The 17,303-nt window shown below is 38.8% G+C and overlaps 2 protein-coding genes across 2 annotated transcripts; one reads left to right on the top strand and one right to left on the bottom strand.

Annotated features, from left to right (window-relative positions):
* Positions 1-4,952: 4,952 nt before the first annotated feature.
* On the top strand, positions 4,953-11,887 carry LOC132035947 (ER membrane protein complex subunit 7 homolog). The gene is made up of 7 exons (XM_059426126.1): positions 4,953-5,147; positions 5,343-5,386; positions 8,037-8,145; positions 9,145-9,208; positions 9,297-9,413; positions 9,496-9,604; positions 11,421-11,887. Exons 1-7 carry the CDS (start codon positions 5,068-5,070, stop codon positions 11,513-11,515), a joined length of 618 nt encoding a protein of 205 aa, XP_059282109.1. The 5' UTR covers positions 4,953-5,067; the 3' UTR covers positions 11,516-11,887.
* On the bottom strand, positions 11,749-14,435 carry LOC132035946 (secreted RxLR effector protein 161-like). The gene has a single exon (XM_059426125.1). It carries the CDS (start codon positions 13,331-13,333, stop codon positions 12,713-12,715), a length of 621 nt encoding a protein of 206 aa, XP_059282108.1. The 5' UTR covers positions 13,334-14,435; the 3' UTR covers positions 11,749-12,712.
* Positions 14,436-17,303: the final 2,868 nt, after the last annotated feature.

Here is a 17,303-nt window from a genome sequence, read left to right as displayed (position 1 = left end):
CCAATCCACCACAGGATGAGCTTCGAGCCACGGATGTTGACGGTAACGGACTGTGGCTGGTAAGGATGTTGGCACGAGAATCAAAGAGGAAGAAGGCTACTTGGGTTGTCTCACGATTGTCTAAAAAGAGCTGGCACTTTACTACTGAGGCTCAGAGGTGACTAAACCTCGTTGCCCGGCAGGTTCGCCCCTCGAGCAATATTATTGATGTCACTTACCCACGGGCCCTCATGGTGGCTTGCATTCTGGATGGTGTGCCCGTGAATGTGGGTATGCGGTGATCGAGGAGTGGCGGGGGTTTTATGGCCAAGGCGGCCCGAGCTTGATGTTCCCTCCCCGATTACCCGTCTGCAGTCGTAATGTCGGGGTGCCCACGGAGCATGGGGACCATATTGTTGAGTGTGATGTTGTTTTTGACCCATTGAAGGTCAAAGGGTCACGAAGCGAGAGAGCAAGAGGAAGAGGACGGGCTCAGATGACAACGAGGATAGTAGTGGCCCACCAGATGGGAGCGGTCAGTCACAGACCCGAAGTACTCTAGAGCGCATGGAGACTGATATGACTGCGGTGAGGGCGGCCATGATAGGATTTACACGGCCTTCCATGGAGGTCAGGTCGTATAGCGACGGCTGCCGGAGTGCGGCTGCTACCACGGCGGCGGATGAAGGCTTACATGGAGACCCGGACTAAGATGGGGCTGTTGATACACGACGGGCGCTATGGATCTCGGCTCAAGCTCATGTGGATCTTTGTAAAGATTTGGACGAGGAGAAAAAGAAGAGCCGGGCTAGGGACAAGCTATTTGTGAGGACGTGGAAGGGTGTAAAAAGTCTCCGGAAGGCCCTAGTTCTGAAGGTGAATCCTCCGAAGGTGACTACCAGAGATGCCTCCCAGTTCTCTTTTCTCAGCGAGTCAGGACTTGGTAGCGAGGACTCTAGTGACTCGTAGGATGGTGTCGATGAGGTGACTAATCGAGGAGTGGCTTAGATATCCCCCCCCCCCTTTTATCAGCTTGGTTAGCACTTGCCCGTGTTGGGCCCTGATGTTTAGACAATTTGATGCTTTGGTTGTGTTTTGATTTGTTTGGATAATCTTTATTTTGGTTGTTTTGACGCGGGTGCCCTGGTTTAAGGGTATTCGTAAGACAATTGCCCTCGTGGGCGGATATTTTTATGGATGTGTGTGTTTTGGAAATTGATTTATTCTTGTTTTGTTGATAGACTACACAACTTGTCAAAACAGGGGAGAAAGGAGGAGCTACTGGTCAGATAGTACCGCTGTGGCGGTCACTCAACCGCTGCAGCAGTACCGCTATGGCGGTAAGTGCACCGCTATAGCGGCCCTGGCAGAAATTCTTGGCCCTCTATAGCGATTTGAGGCCCGCTGTAGCAGTCCCTATACCGCTACAGCTGTGCTATAGTGCCAGTGACTGAATATTTTTTTGTTCTTTCCGGTATTCCAGCCCAGATCGCGCAGGGGTTTACTTAATCGCTTAGCACGTAAGTATGAATGCGCTATTAACTTCGGTAATGGTCCCAGAATAATCACCCGATCTCTACAACACCAACATTGCTACGGAACTTTCACTTGGTCACATAATTATTTACGCATGTACTTATGGAAGGTCTTCCTTGAGTCGAAATAGAGAAACACCAATTGGAATCGACATATACCAATTAGCTCGTCAAGATACCAATTGGAATCGACCAGATACCAATTGGAATCATCCAACTAGGGGACGGCGTATTGGGGTGGCACGATAGAATGAACGAAAAGAAACTTCTAGATGTCCTATAGCCTCTTGCGGACGAGTACGGACATCATCGTACCATTTCGCAAGACTCTACTAGACATTTGCTCTTGTACTTGTGAGACAGGTAACCTAGGGCTCTGATACCAACTGTCACGACCCAAACCGCGGGTCGTGCGGGCACCTACCATATTACTAACCTAGTAGGCGAACCCTTACCAATAACCTAACCCTTAAAACATACGACCACCATCTGTAAAATTTACAAGATTCAAAGTAGACACTTCTTACAGACTCGCTTCAATTACAACAAAAATCCGAAAGAATTCCCTGGGATCTAGTCTAGACAGGTACAAGAGCTCCTAAAATACAAGAAGACTAATAAAAGACACAGCCCCCGCCGGAAGTGAGATAGGCGAAGCTGTAGAAGAATATCCGTTAGATCCACGCGACGAAACTTCAGCTAAGACCTACAACACATCTACACCCAGAAAAGGGCGTAGCAAGAGTAGTATCAATACACCACACGTACTGGTAAGCATCATAGGTCGACTAAGATTAGTTCACGCAATACAATATAAAGTCAATAAGATAAGCAATTAAGTCCATGAACCTCAAAATTCTAAATAAAGATTACTACAACATCAACTCGCGTGCCTTGTTACGCTCCAAGCTCACTTCTTTTATTTCCAAAATATAAGGGATTCTACTAAATCATAACCATTCCCTACCTTCTTCCAACCTAGTAACTCTCACTCTCCCACTCTTCGTATGCTATACTTTTACCCTTGTTGTTAAAAGAGTTCACCTACTCACATTACTATTATAATACACTGTATCCGCGAAAATAAATCACTATCTGACAACCAACACTACACCTAACTTGTGTAACCCCCTCTCCACCAGACTCTCAACAACATACATGAAATAAACGAGCACTGTTAACGACAGTAGTACACACATGTATAACGTAAAATCATGAGATGTAGTGCTATGCAAATGCGATGTAGGGCCCAAACACACCGTACATACACGCTAGCTGATGTCTTAGCTCAGTAGCCATAACCTGCAGGGGACCCATTGTGTCCATGTACCACTCGTTCCAGAATAGCCCTCGGACCCGAGCACAAACCTCCGCCCCGGAACGAAACTCGGTCGCGGATTCCAGTTCATATGCATATATGCAATTCAAGTACTCAACTCCAAGGTCACAAGGCCGGATAACACAATGCTCATACTTAGCCTTGCACATTGCACTTTATCTCACGCGTAAACCATGCGGTCTGATACACGAAACTAAATGACAAATCAATCATAATTCCAGCCCTTGATGGGCGTAACGTCAACCCAACTCAATATACTTCTTTAATACGACCTCTTATTTTCAAGGAAACAGCCTTATGAACGTTCAACAAAATAGGACATACAGACTGAATTTCACCCCCTTCTAGGGTTGCATAAAAGTAAACACGAGGTATCTCCTTAGCGACAACATCACTTCCTATTAACTAAATCATTATTATTATAACCATAATTATACCATATTTTAGTCACATTGGCAAGTCCGTCCATCCAAACTCCGTGTCCAAAGACCTAAGCATGCATTCTCCAGTCAACTCTAAGTGTATATATGATTTGCTAATCAAAGTCTAACTAAAGTAAACCATAAACTACCTCTTTGACGAACAAATATTTGATTCTCCAAGAATTTCTTATCTGCTTAGCCTTTATCCGATTCCATGAGCAATAATGTTCGCAGGGAAGGGTGGAAAAGAAATTAGAAGGTTTTTCTTTTTCTTGGGGACCATGGTTTTTCTTTCATGAGGAACCCTAGGAGCAGACCTTGAGAGTCTTTTGTTGAAAAGGGAGAGAAAAATAGACTAAGTACAGAAATTCGGGCTATTGTTCCGCGTGGACTGCTGCGGCGGTCGCTAAGCCGCTATAGCGGTACGCATTATGGCGGTCACGACCGCTATAGTGGTCAGCTTTATTTACGGCACGAAATTTCCAAATCCTTCCGAAATTGATTTTTTCCACTCTTAACTCTTAAAACACATCATGAAGCTTATTATTGACAATCCTTGACCTAGATTGGGCATGGTTTCGCGAGATATTAAATAATGACCGGACGGGTCGTTACAACTTATGAGTAAACTTTTACCTTTAAAAAATTTGAAATCATAATTTAGAATCCAAAATCCTATTTTTGAAAAATTTATGGTTTCACAAATTTGAGATTTGAATACAAGATATGAAGTTGAAGTTGAAATTTTATGTAAATTTTATAAACAAAAGCTGATTTAAAATTAAAATTACTATTATATATAAGAGGGAATGTGAGGACTTTTGTAGTCCTCACAATAATTTCCCAAATTTTTAAAAACTTTTTCATTAATTACTTTTATGTCCTAATTTTATTTATTTAAGTCAATTTTTTTTTTTTTTGTTTTTAAAGTCTACTTTTCAAAAATTTATCGAGCAGGGACTTTTGTAGTCCTTACAATAATTTTCAAATTTTTTTAAAACTTTTTAATTAATTACTTTTAGGTCCTAATCTTATTTATTTATGTCAATTTTTTTATTTTTGTTTTTAAAGTCTACTTTTCAAAAGCTATCAAACCTCTACCTCATTTTTCACGTTCTTTGATTTTACGATTGGTGCTCGATATCCGCATTTGAGCCCAATTAATCGGATAATTCGCCTTTGCATCGCCTTTATTCGGGGGAGCGCTTCCTCAAAAGATTTTTTCATATCCGTATTCGAACCCACTAATCCCTAATTAAGAGAAGCGACTCCATCTGTTGCTGCACAAGTTAAATTATGTATTTGTCTTAAAAGTTCATTAACTATGTATAGATTATTTATTTAGAACTAAATAACTTGAGAAAATTAGGATACATAAGTTATAATTTCATCAAAATGGAAGTTAAAATATTAAAGGAGTGGAATGAAAATTTTGCTTTTATATAGCTACGCTTGTGGGGCTCTGATAGGTATATGGTGGTTGTTGTTGTTGTTGTTGTCTTAGCATTAAAATTATATTTCTTTAGTTAAAATATCTGCTTTTATATCTTGAGATCACGTAACTAGTAGTATGAAATAATCGCAGGGTGAAACGCCTACTTTTAAATGGCCAAACGTACAGTCGGTTTGTAAAACCAAATATCCGCTACGACTTAAGGGACTAGATTGCACGTTTAGAAAGCCTTTAGGGGACCACCTTCTGCGTCGTTGTTCAATTGTTGTCTTGTTGGTCACTAGTTCTCCATTCAACGATTCAACTCTATTTGTATCAGCGTCGTCATTGATATTTGCGATGGCACTGATGCATACAATCTTGCTCTCTTTAATCCCACTTCTTGCTTTATGCTCTCTCCTACTTCCCTCCGCATCTGGGTACTCTCTCTTCAACTCCATCTACAACCTTTTTACCTGTTTTCAAATCTGGGTTTTTGGTTGTCTATGTGGATCTGATACTATAACTATATATATTCTTGTAACTATATACTTTTACTTGAAAAATACTAGTAGGTGTATAAAATTGTTGAAGCTGGGTCTTTTATTGTTATGTTGCTTTGATTGTTATGGCAGGAGCACTGATGGTTATACTATTAATGGTCGAGTCAAAATTCCTGGTATGTACTCTTTTAATTTTGATTTACTTTTTGGGGATAAATACAAGAGCCCAGTTGCCAAAAAAAATGATTTTTCTACTTGGGTTGTTGATTGACAAGGTTGTAACTTTGTGAGATAATTTACTTCTTATTGTGGGAGAAACTTAGCATTCTTATTCAGTTTGGAACTTTGGATGTGCTATTCAAAAGTACTAGTTCTTGTATTTACTTGAACAAGAAGGCTGGTGTTTGTCTATAGGGGCTAATTTGTTTGTTTTAGAACAAGCACGGGTACTGGAAATTGAGATGAGTTGAGAACTACCCTGATATTGGCTTGCTTCGAGTCTGTAAACTTTTCAGTTGCTATTTTTAATACTTGTTAAATGGTCTGTGCAACATGGAAACGATAACTATCTAGGATCTTTGAAACAACCAAATATGTTGGAATGTTTAAAGTATTCTGACTGGTAAAAACAAAACAGACGCTCTATGTTTGTAGTAATTGGTAATCCAAGAACCTGACACTTTGTTTGGATAGAGGGATAGGAGAATGTGTAGCAGGAGGTGAAGTAAAAGAGGACATAGAGTTATCTCTTTCTTTTAGTTCTTACTTCTCTTAGGTGTTAGTGACCTGAAGGACAAACTGATACGGAAAGTAGATTAGTGATTTCCTACCTGTACCATTTCCTTTTACTTCTTGGAACAACTGCATGGATTGGTGAAAACGCAAAGTAAATTCAAGAAGAGGATATTGATCCTAGCATATAAGTAAGTGTAAAGACTATAAAAATGGACAAGAGAAGGATAGCATAATTATGGAAAGGACCCTCCATGTCCATTCATGGGTTGGGGTTTGAGTCACCAACAGGAAGTGGGAAAAGCCACTGTTGGCCCCTAGGAAAGAGGGGGGAGGGGGGGTGTTCGGGGGAGGGATTTACCATGTAATAATAACAGGAATAAAATTTTAAAGACTAGAGAAAAGAAAGGAAGCTCAGTGTGGGATGATCATGTAAAGATATGAATCGAATGCTGTAATGTTGACTTGGTTAGTGGAAATTATAATCGGGTTATATGTAATCTAGCAACTAGAAAGAAAAGACACATTTAACATCATTATATTGCTGTACCAATTATTAGAAGAAAGAAAACATTGTTAGACTGCAAATGATTTAGATGATCAGACTAGAACATGGTTCCTTGCAATTTTGCTTTAGAAGTTTGCCACAGAGGAGGAAGGAAGATGACCATTCTATCTTTGGTATTGAAATAGTGAGGCTACTTTAGATGTTTAAAGTGGCTAAATCTAATTATCTGATGATTGGCCTGCTGAATTGGATTATAAGAAGGGATATAGTGATGTCCATAAAATCTTAAGGAATGGAGTGGTGAGATATCAGCCGAATAGGACAGCTCTTAAAGGCTTATCCAAAAAATCAGTCTTGTTGAACTCATTTCAGTTCCAGCAAGCTATGAAATCAGATTTCTTAGAGGATTTTCAATGAAAAAGTACCTTCCAGATATGTATTGTTTAGAACGTTGTGATCTTGTCATAACATATACCTGAAATGTCCCCAGTTAAGACAGTTGGCACTGAGCACGTGTGGCTGAAACAGCAAAGTTAATTTAGGAGAAAGTACCGCATGTTGTCATATTTTGATGAAGTAGAAAAGGTGAACACTTTTAAAGGGCAGTAACTTTGTTGACGACACTTAAGGTCTGCAAAATTCTGCAGTACGGTTGTCCGCTGGTCTTCCTATCAGCTTGCTTTCTGGCGACTTTAATTTCAAGAACACTCATTAATCATTATACATTTGAAGCTTCAGTATCGTTGTGTTGATTGGAAAAGCTACCTCTTTTGATCAATTCTATGCTTGAGCTAACTTAGACATCTGTTGTTTAGGTGGAATCTAAGTTGAAGTTCTATCTTAAGAGAAGTGGCCAGCATTTGAATTAAATGAGAGATTTTATAAGATTAAAATTAGATTGAGTTTCATGACCCGGAGACCCTGTTACAGTGTATAAAGAATTTGCATGAATAGTCAGGGTTTCTTCTTTTTTGGAATGTAAACAGGCTCAAGCTTTGTGCTATTCCTTTTTTTTTTTTTTTTGTTAATATTGAAACTGCTAACCTAGCTTTGTGCTATTCTGATTCTGTAATATATACCAACAACAACAACAACATACCCAGTGGAATCCCACAATGTGGGATCTGGGGAGGGTAGAGTGTACGCAGACCTTACCCCACCTTGAAAGGTAGGGAGGCTGTTTCCGAAAGCTGTAATATCTACCATCTCCAAAAAAAAAAAAATGGATTGAGTTTTATTGTTTGAACCAATATTATTTTCTTGAGATTATTGTTTTAACCAATATTATAGTCAGAATGTTGTCAATGGAGAAGAGAAAATGATCATGGAAAGAGAATAGGATTTCAGTTCGGTCACAGTAAGAAGTGAGACTATCAGTTGGCTTGAATAGAGTATAATTTTTGGTTACATTTTCCTACTTTTATATTGGAGTTGAGTCTTTCTACGTTTTGTTTCGTCACTTTTAGATTACAATGCTATAGTTCTCTTTATGTTTAGAAGTTCACCTTACACGAAAGTGTGCTTCAAAACCTTTTCTTGATGTGTTATCAGGTGTTAACATTTCTACCTTCTTTTTTGTGTGGCAGGTTTTAGCTTGAAAGGATCTGGTTTGGCAGCTAAAGCATCAAATGTCAAAGTCATACTCAATAGTGGCCAAAGAGTTACTTTCCTGAGACCTGATGGATATTTCTCTTTGTATCCTTCTTGTGTCCATGTATTTTCAGCTTTGATATCAGAGTAGTCATTTTATTTTTGTTATTCCACTAACATTTAACTGCCGCTCTATCTCCCAAAAAAGGACTCCTTATGCTGATATTCTTACATTATTTTATGCATTGGTTTGCCCGCTATGTTCTTCTCTAGAGGTTACTTGACATATTATGAAATAACACAAATAAGTTGTTTGTATTTCTTGTGACATTCAACCAGGTTGCCCGTCAAATTGACTGCTAAGCTAGAATTCAATTTGATGCCTTTATTTTCCTTCTTTCTGTTGTTTGTTATCTCATTTAATTTCTCTGTATCGTCTACTGTTGGCCTGATATATATCTAATATAAGAGCAAGAACAAATTGGGGGTATTAGCTATTAAGAATGATGTGGCCCTAATCGTGATATCTGATGTAGTAATCACTATACTTGTTACATGTCAATAAGCTGACTTCATTTCTGAGCACTAGCTGTTGCAAACTTTCCTGATTAATAAATTCGGTCTCCCTTTCTACTCTGTATGATGAACCAAGAGAGAAGCATGCAGACGTCTTGGCTATAGCAGTTGATGCTAAGATTAATTATAAATTTGGCAAGGCTTTGTAACTGGAGGGAAAGAGTGAAACTAGAAGCATGCAGATGTCTTGGCTATAGCAGTTGATGCTAAGATTAATTATAAATTTGGCAATAGGTTTCGTAGATTACTTCCAAGAATAACATGGGATCAATAAATTTATGCATCATGTTTCCTGTCACATGCTTGCTGCTAGCCATATGCTTAAGCATTGTTAGGCAATAGACCTTTTTATCTATTATATGCCTTTTGCCATCTCTTTTGTCATTAGCCTTTTGATTTACTTCCATGTGTTGTCTGTAAGTAATCTTCGGAACCTTGGTGATAACTGTTGCACTAGACAGTCTATGCACAGAGCATGAGAGGATTATGCTGTTCTTTTAGTAATTCCTTAACCCTAGTCTTCACAAGCCACGATGTGCCAGCAGGAACGCATCTCATAGAAGTATCTGCAATTGGCTACTTCTTTTCTCCAGTGAGCTTCTTTTCCCACGACCTCTATTTAGGTAACAACAATTCTTTGACAAACATTTTTAGGCTAATAACCTTCTTCTGGCCTTCAGGTTCGAGTTGATGTCAGTGCCAGAAACCCTGGTAAGGTTCAAGCTGCATTAACTGAGAATAGGAGGAGCCTGAGTGAACTGGTTTTGGAGCCACTGCGAGATGAGCAGTATTATGAGGTCAGACTTTTTCTTATCTCCTTGTTTCCCCTTTTTCTTCATTCTATTAGTTTCCCAATTACTATGTGAATATTGCTTGCAGATGAGGGAACCCTTCTCCGTTATGTCTCTGGTGAAGAGCCCGATGGGTCTGATGGTTGGATTCATGCTGGTTGTGATGTTTTTGATGCCAAAATTGGTAGAAAATATGGGTGAGTGTACTCTTTGTTGTTTTTCTACCATTGTCAAAATAAAATTGCATTGAATTCCAGCAGGGTCCAAATCCACAAATTCAGTTCCAGTTATCCATCTGCAATGGTAGCTTGTTGTGTTTTTAGATGACTGCACTGATATGTGGTTTCCCAGGGGTTTACTCCCCACAGTGATTATGATGTGTATCTGTTTATCTACCAGCATCTTAGCTTTTATTGAATTGGATGATGAATTATGAATCATCCTTATCCATTTTTCAAGCGTCAAATATGAGCCTAGGATGGAAATCCAAATCTAAATAAGAAAGGGTGGTCATACTCCCTTAAGAAACATCAGCTCCGTCATCCTTATAACCAACAGGACCCCATTTGTCTCGTAACATTTTATTCTTTCTGTCTCTGAAGGTTTCTTTACTTGCAGTGACCTTATAATTGCGTCAATTTACCTGTATTTGGATTTGTATGTTTGCCTATATTACTAACTGCATGTTGTTTTTATTTTTTACATCTATCTATTAGATAGGTAGCATGTGCATTTTAGGGTACATGTTTTTTTTAATGACCGGGAAATTCATTTGGAGTCGACCCTTTGGGGCAACCGCAGCCTTCCAAACTCGTGGATGATGGGCCCGCCCCTCTACCCTTCTCCACTTAAATACCAGAGTTAGTTCGCTTGGCGTGGGCCTCTAACCTTTGACCTAAGGCACAAGTCCCTCAACCTTTGCCAACTGAACTAACCCCTGGGAACAAATATTACAAAAACAGACAAATTTGTAATATTTGTCTTAAATGTGTGGCGTTTGTATGGGTCTGATAGAATTAACGCGTCTCAGTTGTATATTTCGCAAAAGAATTATATCCCTAGACTTATTTAAATTGTTCTTGAGCCATACTCCTCCTAGCTCAAGTTAGTGTTTTATTGCTGCTTAACCCTGCTCCAAATATCCCGAACCTTGGAATTAGCAGCTATTAGCCTATTACCAGACTATTGCACACTGAATGGAAAAAACTCTGATTTATGTATATGCTTCAGGGTTTTGCTTGAAAAGTAGGCTCATTAAGTGTGAATGGCATTGGGTTATTTGCTTCTCTCTCTCACACACACATTTTATCTTTTGGTTCTCTAGTAAGTGATGGCGTAAGGTTCTTGTAGTATGACTTCTGCACAATATGAGATGTGATGATTTTAGAACTTAGTATTATGTGACAAGAACGAAATTAAAGGAACAAGGAGATATGTAGAAGGCGATAATGGAGGCAGATAGACGGGAGAGAAAGTAAAAAACACTACCTATGGGTCAAATATTTTTCTCAGTATAAAATTTTGTCCGACTATTATTATGCATAAAAGTTGGATTAATCTTATTTATGTTCACAATTCATCTATTTGAATGCAACTCCTCTTAATCAGTTTTGGTCCCTCGAAGTCTATCCACTTGGTAACACACTGTTTGCAGTATATTGCTAGAGCTAGAATTTTCTTTTGGTGAACCCTACTGCCTCTTTCGACCTTCTGAATCAGCAAAAAACTCTTAGGTGACGTTTGGCCGCCAGGTATCATTGTTACCTTATCAAGGCTATAAATGGCTGAATGCCTCTTTTTTACCAACCGTCACCAAATGTTGTATTGTAGAAATACTTCTTTGCAGTGGAAGAAGTAGAGACACCGATATGTGGGGAAACTTTCGTTTATCATTTCAGAAGTTGCTTTCCATTTTAATGCTTGAGTAGTATCCAGTCCGTTCTCAGAGAAGACTGAGAATACGGGTAAGTATCTTTGGTTACACTGCTGATTGCACTTGTTTTTATGCGGCAGATCCTGAAGAAATTAGGAAAGCACAAGAGGAAATGAGAAGCCAAGGAGTTCCCAGTCTTTCAAGCTTGTTACCTGGGGCCCAAAGGAGCAACTAGTGATTGTATGAAGAACGTTGAAGCTTTGCATTGATACCAAGGAGAATTCATTTGCTGCCATTTTATGGAAAAAGTTGAAATGATGTAAAACCTTAGTTGCAACGATTCATCTCTGAGGCTGTCACAAGTTTATAATGACCTTAAGTAGTTCAATTGTTAATCTTAAAGATCCTTTGTTTCCTTCTGGTTAAATTTCAGATCTTTAAGTCACCGTCATTAGGTTTTAATGTGGATTTTGTTCTTTTCCCCCCATTTTGATGTAGATTAACCGAAGACATTGAGTACCTGGTAGTTGATGGTGTCTTTATAACAGATTTGGATTCAGTACCATGTAACCGATTACCGATTTAATCGTATGCTGAAGTATTGGTATCTTTATGTGCGATTATGCTGAGCTCTAGCTTTGTAGTTTTTGTTGGTAGGCAGGTTGGATACTTGGTGGCCACAAGGGTATGTACTTGGTGCAGGGACGTGCAGTTTTCCAGTACTTATATTTTACCTGTTCAACATGGAGATGCCACTGCTAATCCATTCAACTGATGCTACAAGTTTATATGTGTTATAAAATAAACGTTATAAAGTAAATACACCAGAGAGAAGTATATAGGGAGAAACTGATTGTGTATATCTTTCTCATCTTATACAAATGACTTACTATATATAGTTGCAAAAGGTACTTGGTGGCCAAGTAACAAACTTGGTCACCAAGATAATGATATAAACTTGGTTATCAAGTTTACGTTGCCTCCAAGTTAATGGACAAACAAAAGATGATATTTACAACACTCACCCTTGGATGTTCATTAATAGATGGTGTGCTTCGTTAAAACCTTATTAGGAAAAGCTTTGTGGGAAAAAGCCCTAATGAAGAAAAAAGAGTACACATATCTAGTAATACACTTTGAGAGCTGCCTCATTAAAAACCTTACCAAGAAAACTCAATGGGACAAAATCTTGGTTAAGGGAAAAAGAGTACCACACGTATTTCACTTCCCCTGATGAAGATCAAAATTCAGATGTCGGAGTCTTCGCATTCCAATCTTTAATATCATCTTCTCAAAAGTTGAAGTTGACAAAGATTTGGTGAACAGATCTGCAGGATTGTCACTTGAACAGATTTTGTTGCACATCAATATCACCATTCTTCTGGAGATCATGTGTGAAGAATAACTTTGGTGAAATGTGTTTCGTTCTATCTCATTTTATGAAGCCTCCTTTTAATTGAGCTATGCATGCAGCAGTGTCTTCATATAATACCGTGGGTATTTTTGTATCACGCTTTAAACCACATCTTTCTTTGATGAAATGTGTCACTGATCTCAACCACACACATTCTCTACTTGCTTCATGAATAGCTATTATCTCGGCATGATTCGAAGAAGTAGCAACAATGGATTGCTTTGTAGATCGCCATGATATAGCAGTACCTCCGCATGTAAACAGATAGCCTGTTTGAGATCGAGCTTTATGGGGATCAGATAAATAACCTGCATATGCATAACCAACAAGATCCGCACTACCATTGTTAGCATAAAACAGACCCATGTCAATAGTTCCCTTCATATATTGCAGTATATGCTTGATTCTGTTCCCATGTCTTCGTGTGGGAAAAGAGCTATATCTTGCTAGCAAATTAACAGAGAACGCTATGTCAGGTCTTGTAGCGTTCGCAAGATACATAAGTGCACCTATTGCACTAAGATATGGTACTTCAGGACCAAAAAGCTCTTTATTTTCTTTCTGGGGTCGGAATGGATCTTTACTCGTTTCAAGCGAGTGAATAACCATTGGAGTACTTAAAGGATGCGCATTGTCCATGTAAAACCGTTTTTAAAACTTTGTCGGTATAGGCAGATTGATGGATAAAGATCCTGTTTGCCAAATGTTCAATTTGTAGACCAAGACAAAGTTTGTCTTTCAAAAATCTTTCATTTCAAATTCTTTCTTGAAATATTCAATTGCTTTTTGGAGCTCTTCGGGAGTTCCAATGAGATTTATGTCGTCAACATAAACAGCAAGTATAACAAACTCTAATTTTGTTTTCTTAATAAACACACATGGACAAATGGCATCATTTATATAACCTTCATTTACCAAGTACTCACTGAGGCGATTGTACCACATGCCCCTTGATTATTTCAGACCATATAATGATCTTTGTAATTTGATTGAATACATTTCTTGAGACTTTGAACTAATTGCTTCAGGCATTTTAAACCCTCCAAGAATTTTCATATGTTATATGTTCCAATATATACATCAACAGCACATTAAGTAAAGTATAATGCATACAAATGTTACTTCAACGTGTGGAGTTCCAAAAGTTTAAAAATTATGTTTAGGTAAAAGTTGCAGGAATGTAATTTGGGGAGAGGCAGGACCGACAGGGAAGGGAAAAGTTTCATCTAGGATTTCAATTACTAGTTTGTAGATAAGCTTTACAAAGTACCTTTTTGCTTTAAAATTTGTATCACTGATATGGAGTGGAAAAAGACAAACTACTAGTAGTTTTTAATGTGCAGATTTATATGCATTATATCAAGGCAAGGTTTCATTTCAAAGTAAGTGATGATTATACAAAATAGGTTACGCAAAATGCAAATATTGTATTTCACCAGCTTTTCTTATTTTGGAATTCGGTTAAAGGCACCATTACTGTCACGACCCAAGTAACCGATCGTGCGGGCACCTACCTTAGTATCACTAGTAGGCGAACCCTCACCCGTTAACCCATTAATCACTAGCCAATTTTAACTTCTTTAATCATTTATACTTAAGCAATCAATGATCATGTGAATGAATAAATAGATAAAACATGTCATAATTTGTTACACCTCGTAGTTTTGTACATTGAGAATCGTTAGGTGTTAGTTGTTCAATTGTAGACACTGGAGTTATTGTCTAGGATATATGAGATTATATGCGCCTATCTTATGGTTATGAGGTTTTAAGTTCATGTCATAGGTTATGGAAGGATTGGAGAGCAAGTGAATCAAGGAGACTAAGTTTTGGAACTTTAGAGAAAAGTTGGGCAAGGTTTGTACGACAATTTTGGTCTAAATTGAGAAAGGAATATCTCCTAGTATATCAGGAGTTTTGAAGTGAAACACAAGCCTAAATTGAAGTTCAGGAAGTCTAGTTTCCAGCGCAACAAACTGCGTGTCGATCCGACATCGGAATCAAACGTTATGAGCATTTTAAGACGGACTGCCAGAGCAGAGATTAACTCTGCGCGAACGCGCAGAGGAGCAAGGGATAACTCAACGCGAACGCGCCCCAAGGAGGCGTGAACGCGCTGAGCAAATTCTAGGTTAGTGCAAACCGACTCTAGAACGATATAAAATTGGGTTTACCCCCTTATTTTTCATCAAAACACCCCAAAAACTCTCCCAAACTTTCTGGAATCTTTCCCCAATTTCCACCCATAAATTTTTAGTCCAAATCAAGTGGAATCTCCGGATTTAGGTTCGGAGAGCGTATAGTTGCGATTATAATATCGTATTGCGAGGAATCTTGGCTTGGATTCAAGGCGGATATTAAAAATATTGCGGTTCTAGTGGGAACAAGGTATGAATTTTTCCTTATTGATATCGATTTAGGTTTAATTGCGGAGATAGAGCTATTAAATAATCGTATAACGAATTTGCTGGTTGAGAAATTGGGGAAACATCGTGTGGGATGTTTTATTGAGCATATTGATGTTGATGATGGTGTTGTTGATATTGGTGTTGCTATTGTTGTTGTTTTGTTGGTATTGTGATTTCGGGCTAGAGATATAAACAGGGGAGATGCTGCCCGAATTCTGGCAGATTCTAAGAGGATTAAATTTGAAGCCTTAAGACAAGCATATGACGATAAGCCTAACAATAGTATGAATTCTCTTGAATGTAGATTTACGAGCTTGGGAGGACAAGCGTTAAGTAGTTTAAGTTAAGGCGACCGAAAAGGTATGTTAAGGCTAATCCCTTTTTTCTAAAGGCATGATTCTTTTCCTATGATCCCATACATGTTTTCCATAACGTCCTTATTTACCAAAACCTAGAAGTTCATGATTTTCAAAGTTCTTATGATGCCAAAGATAGATGTTTTCTATGATGATGATGATCCCATTTCTAGAGATTCCAAAGTTTACAGTCTTGATGCTATTATGAGGTTATTGAGTTTATTTCATGAATTTCTTGATTTGATTCATTGTTGTTGATCTCACCTTATGATAATTATTCCTTCAAGGTGAGATATAGAGATAATGATTGCTCCATAATATAAATCGGAGGTTGCTGCCCTTACGTCACTCCGATAGAGTTGTAGCTTTTAATTGGGCTCTCATGCATGATATATATATATATATATATATATATATATATATATATATATGTATATATATATATATATATATATATATATATATATGTATATGGGATATGGGAAGAAGGGCGAGGCGTTATATACGCATAACCACCTGATCAGTTAGCATATTATGATGTCGTCCCGGACGCAGGATGCCCTGACGTGGGATATATGGGTATATGGATCGGGCTACACGTTCCGCAGCAATACTATGTTATATATGTAAGAAAAATGTTTTTTTTTTTTAAAAAAAAAAGAGACTAAGCATGCACGGTATCCGCCTTAAGAGGCATTCAAATGTACAGGTTTTCTCTTTAACTCATGTTATGTTTCATATCATTTGTTATGTTATTATTCATGCCTTACATACTCGGTACATTATTCGTACTGACATCCCTTCTTATGGACGATGTGTTCATGCCCGCAGGTAGATATATAGACGGATATGATCCTTAGGGCCTTTATCAGCGGAGTTTCAGAAAGGCTCCAGTTGTTCCGGAGCTGCAGCTAATTGGTACTACTCTTGTGTGTATATATTTGGGCATGGTGGAGTCCTACCCCGTCTTTATGGATTCCTGTATTCGATATATAAAGGCCCGTAGGTAGATACATGTATCTAGATATTCCATAGCCTTATCAGTTCATATTGTTGTATAATATTTTGAGCCTCGTTGGCTTATGATTATGGGCATAGTTGTTGATGATATAGAGATGTGTCGTTATCTTGTGATGTATGCCATTACAGATTATGATACCCATGAGCTATTTTTGTGGCCCACCTAGAAATGATTATGAGATGTATGTTCAGAGGTGCTCGGTAGGTTAGCTCCGGGTGCCCGTCATGGCCCTCTGGTTGGGTCATGACAAAAGTGGTATCAGAGCAGTTCGTCCTAGGGTGTGTCTACGAGCCGTGTCCAGTAGAGTCTTGTTTATGGGTGTGAAGCGCGCCATACTTATAAATAGGAGGCTGCGGGGCATTTAGGAATAATTGACCTTTCTTTCTTATCTTAGATCGTGTGATAGAGCTATATTATCTGGATCCCCTTTTTCCTAATTATATGCTATGATTTCAGTAATGCCTGTGAAGAGGAAAGCTACAGCGGCCCAAAAGGGCAAGACGGTGGCCGAAAGGGCAAGACGGTGGCCGAAAGGAGGACTGAACGGGAGCCACCGGCAGAGATAGAAGAGGGTGAGTTCCAAAATGAGGTTCCATCTCGAACCTCTCTTATTCCACCCATTTCAGGGGAGTATGAAGGGGCCTCAACTCCAGTTCCAGTACCCCAGGTTCCTCCGACCGGTGCTTCGGCCGCGGATGAGAGAGGCCATTCGATTCTTCCGAACCGATTGGTTGCCGTTCGAGGCTCGACGACGGGGTGCGGGTCATCGTGACGGAGCGGTTAGTGCAAGGGCCCGTGATTTTATTAGCTTGAACCCTCCAGAA

This window comes from Lycium ferocissimum, chromosome 11, assembly GCF_029784015.1.
Source record: "Lycium ferocissimum isolate CSIRO_LF1 chromosome 11, AGI_CSIRO_Lferr_CH_V1, whole genome shotgun sequence".
NCBI classification, from domain to species: domain Eukaryota; kingdom Viridiplantae; phylum Streptophyta; class Magnoliopsida; order Solanales; family Solanaceae; genus Lycium; species Lycium ferocissimum.
The sequence above is the reverse complement of the archived record's forward strand: the minus strand, read 5'-3'. Positions and strand labels throughout refer to the sequence as shown.